The sequence below is a fragment of the Myotis nattereri genome, assembly GCF_964212035.1.
Source record: "Myotis nattereri genome assembly, chromosome: 1".
Taxonomy (NCBI): Eukaryota; Metazoa; Chordata; class Mammalia; order Chiroptera; family Vespertilionidae; genus Myotis; species Myotis nattereri.
The window spans coordinates 25,886,329-25,900,524 of record NC_138075.1 but is presented as its reverse complement, the minus strand read 5'-3'; the positions used below and the strand labels follow the sequence as shown (position 1 = coordinate 25,900,524).

Below are 14,196 nucleotides of genomic sequence, written 5' to 3'. Positions count from 1 at the left end.
AAACTTTTATTTTTATAGCTGCTAACTATATTCCATTGCATAGATGTCATATCTTCTTTATCTGCTCATCCATCAATAGACACTTAGATTATTTCCACATCTTGGTTATTGCAAATAACGCTGCAGTGGGTATGGGGGTGTTTCTGTCTTTTCAAGTTAGTGTTTTCATTGTCTTTGGGTAAATACCCAGAAATAGAAGTGCTAGATCATATGGTAGTTTTATTTTGAGGAACCTCCTTACTGTTTTCCGTACTGACTGCACCAATTTACATTCGTACCAACAGTGTACAAGGATTCCCATTTCTTCACATACTCGCCAACATTTTTATCTTGCCTTTATTTTTTTTCCTAGAAATTAATATCTTGCCTTTTTTATAACAGCTATTCTAACAGGTGTGAGGTGATAGCGATTTGCATTTTCCTGATGATTAGTGATGTTGAGCATCTTTTTATGTACCTGTTGGCCATCTGAATGTCGGGGGGAAAAGTCTATTCGGATCCTCTTTGTCATGAGATTGTTTGGGTTTGAGTTGTGAGTTCTGTGTATATTTTGGATATTAACCCGTTAACGGACATATTATTTGAAAATATTTTTCTCCCACTTCTGGGTTGCCTTTTCACTTTGTTGGTGGTTTCTTTGCTGTGCAGCTTTTTATTTTGATGTAGTTGCACTTGTTTTATTTTTGCTTTTGTTGCCTTTGCTCTTGGTGTCAGCTCTAAGAATTCATTGCCCTAAGTGATTTGAAGGGGTGTACCTAAGAGCTGTGGGTTATGAAATTAATGCCTATGTTTTCTACTAGGAGTCTTATATTCAAGCCTTTAATCCATCTTGAATTAATTTTCGCGTATGGTATAAAATAATGATCCAGATTCATTCTTTTGCATGTGATTGTTCAGTTTTCCCAACGCCATTTATTGAAGAGACTCTCCCTTCCCCGTTGTCTGTTCGTTGCTCCTCTGTTATAAATTAATTGACCATGAATCCTTTTAATGTCTTATTGAATTTGGTCTGCTAATATTTTGTTGAGGATTTTTGCATCTATGTTCATCAAGGATATTGGCCTCTGATTTTCTTTTTTTATGGCATTCCTGTCTAATTTTGGTCTCTGGGAAATGCTGGCCTCGTAAAATGAGTTTGGAACTATTCCTTCCATTTTCTGGAAGAGTTTGAGAAAGTAGTTTTTCATTCTTCTTTGAATGTTTGGTAGATTTCGCCTGTAAAGCCCTCTGGTTCTGGTCTTTTATTTATTGGTAGGTTTGTGATTACTAGTTCAGTCTCCTTACTAGTAGTGTGTCTGCTCTCTTCAGATTTCTTCTTTATGATTCAGTCTTGGTAGGTTATATGTTTCTAGGAATGTATTCATTTCTTCTAGGTTTTCTAATTTTTTGATGAATAATTGTTCAATAGTTATTACTATGAACTTCCCTCTTAGGACTGCTTTGGCTGCATCCCATTGGTTTTGGTATGTTGTATTTTCATTTGTCTTATGGTATTTTTTTATTTCCCTTTTGATTATTCTTTGGCCTGTTGGTTATTCAGTAGCATGTTGTTTAAACTCCACATATTTGTAAATTTTTGTTTTCTTCTTATAATTTTAAGTTTCATACCATTGTGGTGGGGAAAAATGCTTGAAATGATTTGAATCTTTTTAAATTCATTGACTTGTTTTATAGCCTAACATATGATCTATCTTGGATAATTGTTCATGTGTGCTTGAGAAGAATGTATATATTTCATCCATGTCTTAAAGGAGTGGCCTCATGTAAGGGATACAACCTTACTGTTAATCCCCACCCCAGCTCTTTTCTCTCAAACCTTTGTGATATCCAAGCAATCAATTTTATTTTTAGTGACCGCTCATAGTTGAGGGTATGCCAAGACCTGTCAGTCACAGTCCTAAAGGGGAGGATCTCAGCCAGTACTTACACTCAGGCTGATAGGAAGCCAGATCTTCTGACAGCAGCTTTTAAAGTTTACAAATATCTGACATCCTGTGGGACTGCAAGCATAAGTCGTGCTGGTCACCAGAACCAGGCCATCTAGAGGTGTCATCTCGGCGGCAGTCACAAAATAGAGGTGTCAGATGAGTGTATAAACTTGTTCCAGGAGACACTGGTGAGCTGAGTGAGGAAAAGAAGAAAGATGGCACCTATCAGCCTCTGTTCCCCGAGAGCCCTTCATAGGCCAAATCCGAGCCTTCCTTAGGCCAAAGTCCCAGAACAAGCACATAAGCCTCTTCCACAGAAAGACTGGAGACTGTTTCAGACTGCTGTCTGTGCAGTGCCGGGTGGTGACAGACTGCCAGCAACACTCTCTCCGGCTGTGACAGTCCCAGGGGACCCAGGAATGCAAGCCCCCGGCCACCAGTCATGGCGCCTCCCTGGGTGACAGCCGCAAAATCCTGGGCACCAGATGCATGTAAAAGCTGCCCTATCGGATCTTCGTTAAAGATACAGACTTCCAGGCCTTTCCTAAGGCCTGCTGAATTTGAATTTGAATACAAAGGCTTGAGAATTAGTATTTCACCGGGTTGGGTAAATTTGGCTAATAGTAGTTTAGTTACTTCTTAGACACTATATCCTTTGCCTCCCTCTAACCACCATAGAAACCCAGGCTTGTCATTCTTCTCTGTCTTCCCCAACTATGAGGATTGTCTGTGGTCTCTGCCACTTGTTTGTGGGCTCATTCATTCATCAGTGAGCAAGCATGTGAGGAAAAGGCATATGAATGATGGGGTACCTCCCTGGGTTTGCCTTTGGCTCATGAATGCCTTATTTGCACTAGATCCCAGGTTTCTGAAGGCCATATTCTGGGACTGTGGGTTTAAATTAGTTATTTTTCTTTCTCCTCCCTCTGTCCAGCTGCACTCCCCTCCCCACTATGACCCAGCACAGCTGATACCTCTGTGGAACCTGTGTTCCTGCTTGTTATATATACACCTCCCCTACCTTTTTATTCCCCTCTGGGAATTCTGTGTCCATTCAAACCCACATTCCTTTCCTCTGCTGCTTCTCGGAGCAGTATTTCCTTAAACTGCTGCTTGCCTGGTGTGCTTTCTCCCTGCATGTTTTGTGAGCTCTCCACCCACGCGTGAACGTTCCCCCATTGTCTCTGTCCTGCTCCCTGTTCCCGTTCTGTACCCCCCTCGCCCTGCAGGCACCACTTGGGCATCATGCCAGCTCCCCCCCTTCAGCTGCACTTTTTACCATCCAGACTCTAGAAAAAGCCTCCTGGTAGTGACCCGATATGCCAGAATCCTTTCTCCCTTTCTGTCCCCACATTGGGGCCACTCCCCCTGAATTCCGTTGCTTCTACAACTTTCTTGCCCTGAGTGCCTCTCTAACGCCCCTGCATGCCTTTAAACCTTGTGAAGGCCTCTCTGCACATGTCTGTCAGTGCAGGCCCTATCTTCTAGAGGCTTCCATTCTGAGGGCAGCCCAGAACACCCACAGTCACCGTTCAGCCGACGGAGCCCAGGGTACAGGCCCAGCCCTGACGATGGGAAAGCCTCCTGAGCACCTGCCCATCATCTCCTCCTGCTCTCACGGAAGTCGGGCAGCAGCGCCGGGTCCCGTGTCCTAAGCTGAGCAGTCCTTGTTAGCTGGTCCCGCGGCCTGGCCTCGTGTGGTGGGATACCACGGAAATGAGTGTGCGCCATGGGGAGGGGTGACTTCTTTTCCCCCCATATGATAACTGAACCCCAGAAATGAAAAGGGCAGAGGATTATGAGTGACATACAAAATTGTCTGTTCCACCTACTTAACCTTGGTGGGAGCAAGTTTCAATAGAACTGAGCATTTAATTTCTGGCAGTATTTGTTATTTCCATTAACTCATAATCGTGCTAATTTTAAGCACGTTAATAACTAGCAGCTGCACTTCAGAGCCGTTCTTCGTGTAATTTGGGAGGGAAAACAAGCACTAAATATACCCTGGTTTACCAGCTCTCATAATTGATGAAACTTTTTAACTCCTTGTAAACAGGTATTTCTGGAGTTGCTTGCGCATTTCAGCTGGGAGCTCCATCCATTCTGCATGAGAGCAGTGCCAGTCCTATTCTGGGCGGCCTTTCTCACGAAACTGCGCGCCCTGCCCTCTCCCCACCCCTCCTGGCCTGTTGGCCGCATTTGCCTTCTTGAGCCCCTCCCCCCCTGTGTTCTCCACATCACGAGCTGGAGCGGTAGCAGCGCCCCCGTGGGGCGTGGGGCGGCCCCTTCGCCTGCTCCTGCTTGCCCAGGCCAAGCAGAGGTCAGCTGTTACGATGGCTCAATATTTGTATCTGAAAAACTGTCACCTTAGAAGAGGCTCGGATGTCGGACTGCTGTGGCCCAGGGGGTGCTTATCCCTGGGAAGGAGAGGAGCCTCTTACTCCAGCCCGAGTTCCTGGCCCGTAAGGAGAAGTGAGGTATGGGCTGCCCTGGACCCCGAGGCAGACAAGCAGCTCCTGCCGCAGCAGACATGATTCCTCAGTGGAAAACTGCCTTCCCCAGTCACACCGCTGGGAATGAGATAGGAGGAGGTTATAAAAAAATGACTTAAGACTGGAGGAAGCCAGTTTGTAGCTGAGCTCAGCTTTGAAAAGGCCACTGAGACCCGCTTGACTGGAAGCTCGTTCTCGGTACCGACTTCCAGCCCTGCCGTGGCAGCAGGAGATGGTCAGCTCCTGAGTGTCTGTGGCCCGAGAAGCATCTGATCGCTCATCTCTTCCCGCAGGAGAGTTCTCCGCCTCGGACAGCTCCCTCACCGACGTCCAGGAGGCCCGCAGGCCCATGCCCGACCCCGGCCTCATGCCCCTGCCCGACGCTGCTGCCGATTTGGATTGGTCCAACTTGGTGGATGCCGCCAAGGCCTATGAGGGTGAGTCCACTGGGGATCGAGCAGTCCGGCTGGGACCTACGCAGGGCCACGCTGCCGTGTGAGTGCTGGTCAGTCTCCCTCAGTCCGTGTCCTTGGACACAGCGACAGCCCCCGCCCGTCACCGGCACAGCCAGGACCAGCTGAGCTGGTACTGAGCGCTCAGCAGGGCTCACACCTCTGATTCAGTAGGTGGAGCCTGATGTGTCCTCCGGAGGAATTCATAACATGGTGCCTTCCCTCCCTGAGTGGGAAGGGCAGGGGGTCCCAACTGTCACTTAAAGGAGAAAAATGTGGTCCTTCATCACATCGTAAGGACATCATTGCTGAACACACATGGGATCTGTTAGGGTGCTGGGCCCGCCCCTGTCCCACATTCATCCCCCCAAAGGGTGGGGGCACGTGTCCTGTCTGCGTTATTCCCGTGCCAGCCCCCCGCCCAGTGCTTGCTCTAGGGCAGCCGTGGGCAAACTACGGCCCGCGGGCCGGATCCGGCCCGTTTGAAATGAATAAAACTAAAAAAAAAAGACCGTACCCTTTCATGTAATGATGTTTACTTTGAATTTATATTAGTTCACACAAACACTCCATCCATGCTTTTGTTCCGGCCCTCCGGTCCAGTTTAAGAACCCATTGTGGCCCTCGAGTCAAAAAGTTTGCCCACCCCTGCTCTAGGGCCATGGTCCTTGGACGGCGCTGACGTATGTAAAACTGCAGTGCTGTCTTGTGTGCTGACATAGGTTGTCAGGTGCCTTTTTTGGAATAAACTGACTTCATTCTAAGGTCATCACTCCGTTCTTCATAAAAGGAGGATGACAGGCCCTAGCCGGTTTGGCTCAGGGGAAAGAGCACTGCCTGAGGACTAAGGGTTGCAGGTTTGATTCCGGTCAAGGGCACATGCCTTTGTTTCAGGCTTGGGGGGGGGGGGGGGGAAGGCAACCAATCGATGTCTCTCTCTCCCTCTCTGTCTTCCCCCCTCCCTTCCACTCTCTCTAAAAATCAATGGAAAAATATCCTCAGGTGAGGATTAACAACAACAAAAAGATGATGATAGCAGATGATTTCTTGGGGGTGCGGGGGGTGGTGTTTATTGCTCTTCTTTGAAGAATTGAAAGTAGCTGTTCAGACAAGCGCCAGTTTGCAGGAGAAATTGATCAGGCCTTGGAAGTCAGGCCACCATGACGCAGTCAGCAAGGAGTCCCCATGTAGCTGACCGCAGTCCCAGGACTAACGCGGTTTTAAACTTCAGTCTGTGGGTCCCTCTCGTTTATATAGACACCGTCTCTACATGTGCATATATCACCTGCCCCATGGGGCAGAGTCCGAGTGGGTGCAGCCAGGTTCTCCCGGCCTCCTGCCCCCCATTCTGTGCCACTGGGGTCGCCGCCCTCTCTCTGCTGTGAGGCTGGAACCAGGGCAGTGGGGGCTCAGGGAAGCCTGGGCCTGTCTGACCGTCTCTCCTGCCCTGACTGTACAGACAGAATGGTAGGCGTTTTGTGTTTCTAATGGGAGTTTTTAAACTTGCTTCTGTTTTCTTGGCTCGAGGGTTAAGTTGGGACACTTGGAAGCACACGGGTGTGGACTTGGTCCAGCCCACCGGGTGGCCATGGGGGCCTCAGGAAGCCCAGTCCGAGCTCCTGACGCACTTGGCGTCCCCACTGAGGGGGAAGCCTGGGCTGGAAACGTGGCACAAGGCCTGTTTCCAGGGAAACATTGAGCAGAGGGAGAATTTGATAAGAGAAAAGGGGGACTAAAATGGATGCACAGCAACTATTCTTTAAGGACAGTTACAATACTGCTGTCCTGTTGCAGCTTAGAACAGCTGTTTTTCCCTGTGAGCTTGGGGATCAGTGTGGGCCACATGCTGACTCAGAGCCCAGGATGTTTCCCAGCCGCTGAGCGTTTCTGCCTCCTTTGCAGTCCAGAGAGCCTCCTTCTTTGCTGCTAGTGATGAAAACCATCGCCCCTTGAGTGCTGCATCCAACAGCGACCAGCTTGAGGACCAGGCCCTGGTCCAGATGAAGTCCTACAGCAGGTGGGTCACCCAGAGGTGAGACCACCCCCCTGCATACACATCACTACATCAGCAGCTGTGGGAGGAGACAGAGGCCCCTAGGCGAGCTGGGGGCTCATCACCGCGGTGCCTGCTCCTCCCGTTTCAGTTGGAACACCTGTAACTGAACACTGTAAACACAGTTAACCCGCCCTTGGTAGCTGAGAGTGGGAAGTACGAACATTCTTTACTTAATGCTTTATACACTCATACCCTGGGCGTTAGGAAGCGGGGTAAGAAGAGTCATTTGTGCTAAAACATCCCCAGATTCCTGTGTGGTTAGCCCCCGAGTCCCTTCCGCAGCCACCTGTCGGTCATGCTTATGAATGTGCCTGCGTCCTGGCAGCTCCAGCTCTGCACTAGGTCTGGGCCACGGGGTACCTGAAGAGTGTATGTAAAATAAATGAGCAATAACTGAGTCCCAGGGGGTTTTCTTGTGAGCTAAGAACATGAACTTGACTTCTGTATAACGTGCAGAGGCAGGCGTTTCCCCCTCCGTTCCAGGTGGTGAGGATAGTGGATGTACATGTGACATTATTATACCAGCGGTCCTTGAAAACATTGTTTCATTGAAGCAACTTAACTCTTGGTTATGTCAATGAGCCTGTGACAAAATTGGTTGGTACATGTCGTTTCACTTAAAGTTGCAGATTCTATGCGTGGTGTTAAGTGCGGACTTGCTGTGTATTACAGCATCTCAGTGGTCAGCCATGGGACACAGAGAGAATAAGAAAATTGTGTGTTGCCCTAGCTGGTTTGGCTCAGTGGATTGAGCGTCAGTCTGCGGACTGAAGGGTCCCGGGTTCACTTCCAGTCAAGGGCACATGCCTGGGTTGCGGGCTCGGTCCCCAGTGTGGGGCATGCAGGAGGCAGCCGATTGATGATTCTTTCTCATCATTGATGTTTCTATTTCTTTCTCCCTCTCCCTTCCTCTCTGAAATAATAAAAATGTATTTACAAAAAAAAGAAAATTATGTGTCTAGCTTGCTGATCATAATAGCAAAGAATATAAGACATTAAGGGTAGGCTGACAAGCTTCTGAAACATGTAGTCTTATTTTAAAAGTAAAGATATTTAGACTCTTTTTAAGATGTGAGCCCAGTAACTTTCAGCTGGATAGTAGTCACAGACTCTTTTCTGGGGACCCGAGACCCCTCCTTGTTGCCCCGAGGTGGCACTTCCATCAGCCCCTCTTCCTAAAGCCGCTGCAGACAGGAACCTATTCCCGGTGAACCTGCCAGAAAGCGCGCTGCCACGGAGACCATTTTCACTCATTGTCCTGTGTTCTTTTGTTATAAAAATGCAGCCTCTGGAACAAAGGAAGCCATGGATTGGCTGTAGTTCCTGCTTGTACGGCCTTTTGTTGAGATGACCATTTTCTTTTTTAAAGTGAACATGCACATTGGGTTGCCATCCTGAGTAATTTGACATTGAAAACCATGTTACAAATACAGCCGCCTCATTTTAAAAAAATGCCAAACAAACCCCACCAGAAGGCTCCCGCCAACGTGGACTGTTTCTCGTTCCAGCAGTAAGGACTCCTCTCCCACTCTGGCCTCTAAGGTGGACCAGCTGGAGGGGATGCTGAAGATGCTTCGGGAAGACCTGAAGAAGGTAGGCGTCTTCTCAGGCAGCCGGCCCCTCTACGTCATGTTCCTTAGTGGGGTAAGAGGGGGGTGTTTGGGGGGCTCCTTGGAGCTCGGTTCCCACTGGCCACGTGGTGTAAGAAGGCCTTCACGCGTTCCCATTGTGGAAGCCTCGAGCCTCAGCCGCCCCCTCTGAGCTTCCCACCCCTGTACGTGGGTCAGAAGCCCAGACCCACATGTCATTGTGGCCGCACCTCCGTGCCGAGAGACCTTCACCTCGTCTTGTTTCTCGAGCGGCTTTGACTGTATTAAGGCAGCAGCCACCAGAACAGCAGTCTAAACTGCAAGACAGTCCTTATGAACAAAGACATCAAAACACATTGTTCACATTCCAAGATAAACTGTAGTGAATCTGGCAGCCTTGCTCCCTGGGTGAGCGGATCTGAACACGAGGCCTGGCTACAGAAGTGTAGTGGCAGGAAGAGTGGACACGGGCGGAGGGTGCAGACAGACCCACAGCCCCTCTCCCCGGCCGCCTGGCGAGGTGGGTGCCAAGCTCAGTCCTTTTCTCTCTGCCTCAGGAAAAAGAAGACAAAGCCCACCTTCAGGCAGAAGTCCAGCACCTGCGCGAGGACAACCTGAGGCTGCAGGAGGAGTCCCAGAACGCCTCCGACAAGCTGAAGAAGTTCACGGAGTGGGTCTTCAACACCATCGACATGAGCTAGGGCAGGCGGGCTGGAGCGGCCGCAGCCTGCGGAGGCTGTGCAGGCCCTGGTCATGCCACTGGGCGTTCCCAGACTCCCTGCTCAGCTTCCTACCTACTCGGCCCACTTTTGGGGGTACACACACACACACACACACACACAACAATTGCAGATCAACAATCATTGTCTGCCTTTTGTAGAAAAGAAAAACAAAAAAGTAAAAATTTTAAAAAGTAAAATAAAGTTTAACTGCTAAAATGTGAATGTCTTTATTTTTTGCACAATATCTTTATCTGTTACGTATTTAAAAAGAAACTGGGCCTAGGACAAGGTTCCCCGGCTTATCTGCCTCTCTTTCCTTCGGCTCTTTCTTAACTATTTCAGGTAACCCCAGCAACCCAGGCTGCCCCTCATGATCCTGACGAATGTCATTGTTCCTAGGAAAGTAAAAGGTTTTAAAAATTGTGTATTTGGGGAAGGGGTTTCCTTACCTGCATTCCTAAAATGCCGGGGAGGGAGGGCCTGCCTCTGTGGCTGGCTTGTGCAGGAGCCCGTGCTGTTGGTTCCTGTCCTGCAGAGACTGGCAGGACGGGGTTATTATCCCACAGCAAAGCCCTACCGAGAGAGGCAGCCTTGCCTGCAGGCCACGCCCCTCAGGTCCTGCCTTGTGCCCTCATTCCCTTCCTTTGGGGGAGATGGCCCCAGGTGCTGTGTGCTCCTTGGAGCGAGAGCCCTCGGTTTGGCTTAAGTGAATCCCACCCAATTGGAATCGGCCTCCCTGCAGCTTCCGGGCTCTAAACACTGATTGATTTCAGAATTCTTTCATCTTGCAATATTATCTGTAGCATTTTGGCCAAAAGTATCGTGTTGGAGATTTTTAAACGATGAAAAAGGCAGCAAAATTGTATTTTTGGCTCACTCAAAATGACCATATTAAAAAATTAATAAACCCTTGTCTCCAAAGCAAGATTTCACCAGTATTTGAAACTAGGAAAAGCGGATGTTAAGTTGTGAATTTTAGTACTTGCTTCTTAGGAGCAATGACTGTGATGGTGGAATGGGCTTCTGAAACCTGCATGTCCCAGTGTGCACCCGAAGCACGGCGTTTTCTGCATCCTCTGCGGCCGTCAAAGGGTTCTGCTGCAGAAACGGCCCCTGTGCTCCTTCTCCTGCCTCGTGATGCAGCTGCTTGGGGCCGCTGTTCCAAGGCCCTGGGCCCCACAGAGCACACACACTGGGCCCAGCAGTGTTGACCCCAGGGGAGCCCCTGGCGGCCCTGTTTCTAGCCTTCATAATTGTCAGGAAGCTGACACCTGTGCCCTTTCAGGGGGAACGTGCAGCGAGCTAGTGTCATCTGCTTGGGCGTTCCCTGCCCCAAGGAACCCCGACTCATTCCTCACTCCAGCCCTGAAAGAAACAGGGTGGGTTTTCCTCTCTCCTCCCCGAACCCCAGCCCCAGACTTTTATGCTACAGTTTCATTCATAATTGTGATTTCTCCATGGGATTATTTTTTTTTCCTGGTGACATTTCTATTATGGAAATGGGAAGATTTCAGAGTGCTCTGTAAAGATCTCAATCGTCTCTGGCGTCTGTGAAGGAGATTGTACATTGCCTGATATCTCTTTATCAATGAGAAATGTCACTAGCATTTAAGCATTCTGAAGGCTTGCTTATCCGCCTGAGTTTAGTTTTTACTTTGTTTTACATTTTGTTTGGGGACTTGGGGCAAGCTATTTATTAGAGTTTTGCAACAGAGTTCTTGTTTGAAGCCTTTAAAGACTACTTGTAAAAGTCCAACAATAAAATTCATTTTAAACGCTCTTGTAAAACGCATTGGTATTACTGCTTGAGGCTTTCTTGTTTGAACGACCACCCAGTCACTCACTGGCCTCATCTTTTCATCTGGCTCCATTAACGCGAAAGACGATTCTTGGAAGTTTCTGTCCCTTTTAGAATTTCAATAAGCTTGTTTAATCTCTGTTCGCATGTCCGTGGAGAATTCCTAATTTGCCTTCTCTGCTGCAGATTTAATATTTGCAGAGCACTTTATAATTAGTTCTCTGTTCATTATCCACGTGTGGATTTTCCACAACAGCACTGCCATTCCCTGAGACCAGCACAGTTTTGGCCGCTGCTGTGTCCCCAACTCAGTGTTAGATGTTGTGTGCTCAGGAAATACAAATGCCAGTTAATAGTAGGCTGTGCAAAATATAATTAGAAAAGTTAATCTACTGAGAAAATAGTGCATTCCAAAGCCAAAGGAAACAAAATTGCAAAGTCTACCACGTCACTGTTCCTCTCCAGTGGTGCAGCTAATTGAGAGCTAACAGAGTTTCTTCCTTTTAATTGGTGCAACAATTCTACAGATTCTAGAATTAACAGCACAGGGTGACGCCAGATGCCACAAGATACTCTGACGTGCTAAAGCGGTCTGTCCCAGCGGTTCTCAACCTGTGGGTTGCGACCCCTGGCAGTCGAACGACCCTTTCACAGGGGTCGCCTAAGACCATCCTGCATATCAGATATTTACATTACGATTCATAACAGTAGCAACATGACAGTTACGAAGTCGCAACGAAAATAATTTTATGGTTGGGTCACAACATGAGGAACTGTATTTAAAGGGCCAGAAGGTTGAGAACCATGATCCTTACCTGGTTTGGAGGGTGTCTACATTATTTCTGAAGGCCTCGGTCGTCGGTTGGCAGTTCCTGGGAGAAGGTGCCATTGGCCTACAGTGATAGAGGGTCCTCCTTCAGGAGCTGGCTGGCGGGGCCGATTGCACTGGAAATGTGCTGCAGGTTGTAAACAGATCGGATGGGGTTGGAGTAGTATCTCCACGTGGGGATAAAAGTGAGCGTCTGAGGGCAGAGCTTCAGTTAAAAGTGGAAGAGTGACCTGCACGGAGTCCATCCATCTCACAGCAGACGTGTTCCAGCAGCAACCTGGTGCTGCTCCCCCCACGCTGAGCCAAACGGGTTCAAGTGCGAGAAGGCTCGCCTGACAGATCCACACAAACGTGCACGCTGTTCCACACCAGCTGTGGTTTCTAAAGCATGATGCCACAGTCACGTGGCTGCCTTTCCCCCATAGGAATGATGCCACTCATGACCTGTCCATATGGAACTGTCATTCTCTGACTAGAAAAAGACATTTGACTTAGACTGGGTCTCAAATCCCAGCCATTATGTAGCACTGTGTCTTTTGGTAAATTGGCAAATTTTTTGTTGTTAATCATCACCTGAGGATATTTTTCCATTGATTTTTAGGGAGAGTGGGAGAGAGAGGGAAAGACAAACATCAATGTGAGAGAAACATATCAATTGGTTGCCTCCTACATGAGCTCCGACTAGGGCCCAGGCTGGGGAGGAGCCTGCAACCAAGGTACGTGCCCTTGACTGGAATCGAACCTGGGACCATTTGGTCTGCAGGCTGATGCTCTAGCCATTGAGCCAAACCAGCCAGGGCTATCTAATCTTTTTTTAGTTTGGTTTGCTCATCTGGTGAAATAGTAGTGGCCTTATCTACATACTATTTTGAGGATTAAATAGAATCCTGTGTAAAGCCAGTGACTGGGAATTGAAGACAGTCAAGCATGTCTCCCCGGCCCTCCATCTCCAATATGTGAAGGCTTTTCCAATATATGATTGCGTCAGCGTCACTCGGCCACATCCCCAGCTTCTGTAATTTAGCAAGTCGGGGTGGGGGCTTAGAGTTTATAGTTTTTGCAGTTTCCCGGGTGATGGCGTAGAGGCAGGGCTTTTGGAGAAAAGGGGTGACTGAAGGATAGCCATAGCCATTCATGATTTTTAAAAAATAGATACTATAGCACAAGGCACTTAACTATGTCCAGATATCTGAGTGTTATTTTGACAGGTTAGCTGACCACAGAGTACCTTACAGGGGGAAACGGGCTTAAGGATAGCCAAAGAGAGTGTAGTTAGGTAAAAAAAAAAAAAAAAAGGCGCTTTTTTTTTCATTTTTACTAAAAAGGAAATTTAAAGCCCCTTTTATATGAAACTTTGCCATGACTGTTTTAATTCCTGTGTTCCCTGGACAGACTGGCATGTCCTCACCACCCACCGGTAATGGTATGAGACTAGTTACCAGGTTGGCAAGGAATGACCTCGTGACTTTGGGGGCTGACAGTTTGGATGCTGAGGAAAGCAGGACCTGGCGTGGCAGTGGAAGAACCACCAGCCAGGCCCACGGTGTGTGGCCACACAGGGGCTAAAAGTCAGATCTGGTTCCAGGCAAGGAGAGCTGGATTCCAGTCACTGACTTTCAAATCACCTCAGTCAGCTTACCCCAATCTCCAAGAACCTATCCAACTTCAAATCACTAAACCAGAATTTCCCTACTGCCCTCAGACCGGCCCAAAACTATTCAGAGTTCTTTACTTGGAGGAGGGTTCAAGATAGCGGAGCAGAGCCCTGGCCCATGTGCTTAGTGGTTAGAGCATCGGCCCACGCACTGAAAGGTCAGATATTTGATTCCTGGTCAAGGGCATGTACCTGGGTTGCAGATTCAATACCTACTGCATGCAATAGGCAACCAATCAACCTCTCTCTCTCCTTCCTCTCAAAAAAAAAAAAAAATCAATGGAAAAAATATTCTCAGGTGAGAGTTAACCAAAAATGTATATTTATAAACTAGTAGTGGAGTAAGAAAGACCTTGAACTCCCCTCCTCCCATGAACACAGCAAATATATACCTACCTACAGATCAGTTTCTCCTGAAGAACCACCAAGGGCTGGTTGAACAGCTTCTGCACATCAAATGAGAGAGAGAGACGCATAGAGAAGGGTAGGAGAGATAGAAACTGTGGGAACACTACCCCAATGGGGCAACCTTGCAGTAAGGAAGGTTATCACTTAGGGTCTCCTGTGCAGATTCACCTGCTGCCGGGGTCCAACCCCAGCGGGTCCAGGGGTCCCCAAAGGTGTGGATGGAGTTGGCGAAGAAGGAATGACACGGAGACAGTGTTCAGTTGATCAG

At 48.3% G+C, this 14,196-nt stretch overlaps 1 protein-coding gene across 1 annotated transcript in view; it reads left to right on the top strand.

The window, feature by feature from the left end:
* Positions 1 to 11,027, top strand: part of SIPA1L1 (signal induced proliferation associated 1 like 1) — a 340,556-nt gene extending 329,529 nt beyond the window's left edge. Inside the window, exons 22-25 of the mRNA XM_081100632.1 lie at positions 4,714 to 4,857; positions 6,775 to 6,889; positions 8,437 to 8,521; positions 9,075 to 11,027. Of these exons, the coding sequence (XP_080956758.1) occupies positions 4,714 to 4,857; positions 6,775 to 6,889; positions 8,437 to 8,521; positions 9,075 to 9,218 (488 nt within the window). The 3' untranslated portion in view covers positions 9,219 to 11,027. The remainder of the gene's footprint in view (positions 1 to 4,713; positions 4,858 to 6,774; positions 6,890 to 8,436; positions 8,522 to 9,074) is intronic.
* Positions 11,028 to 14,196: the final 3,169 nt, after the last annotated feature.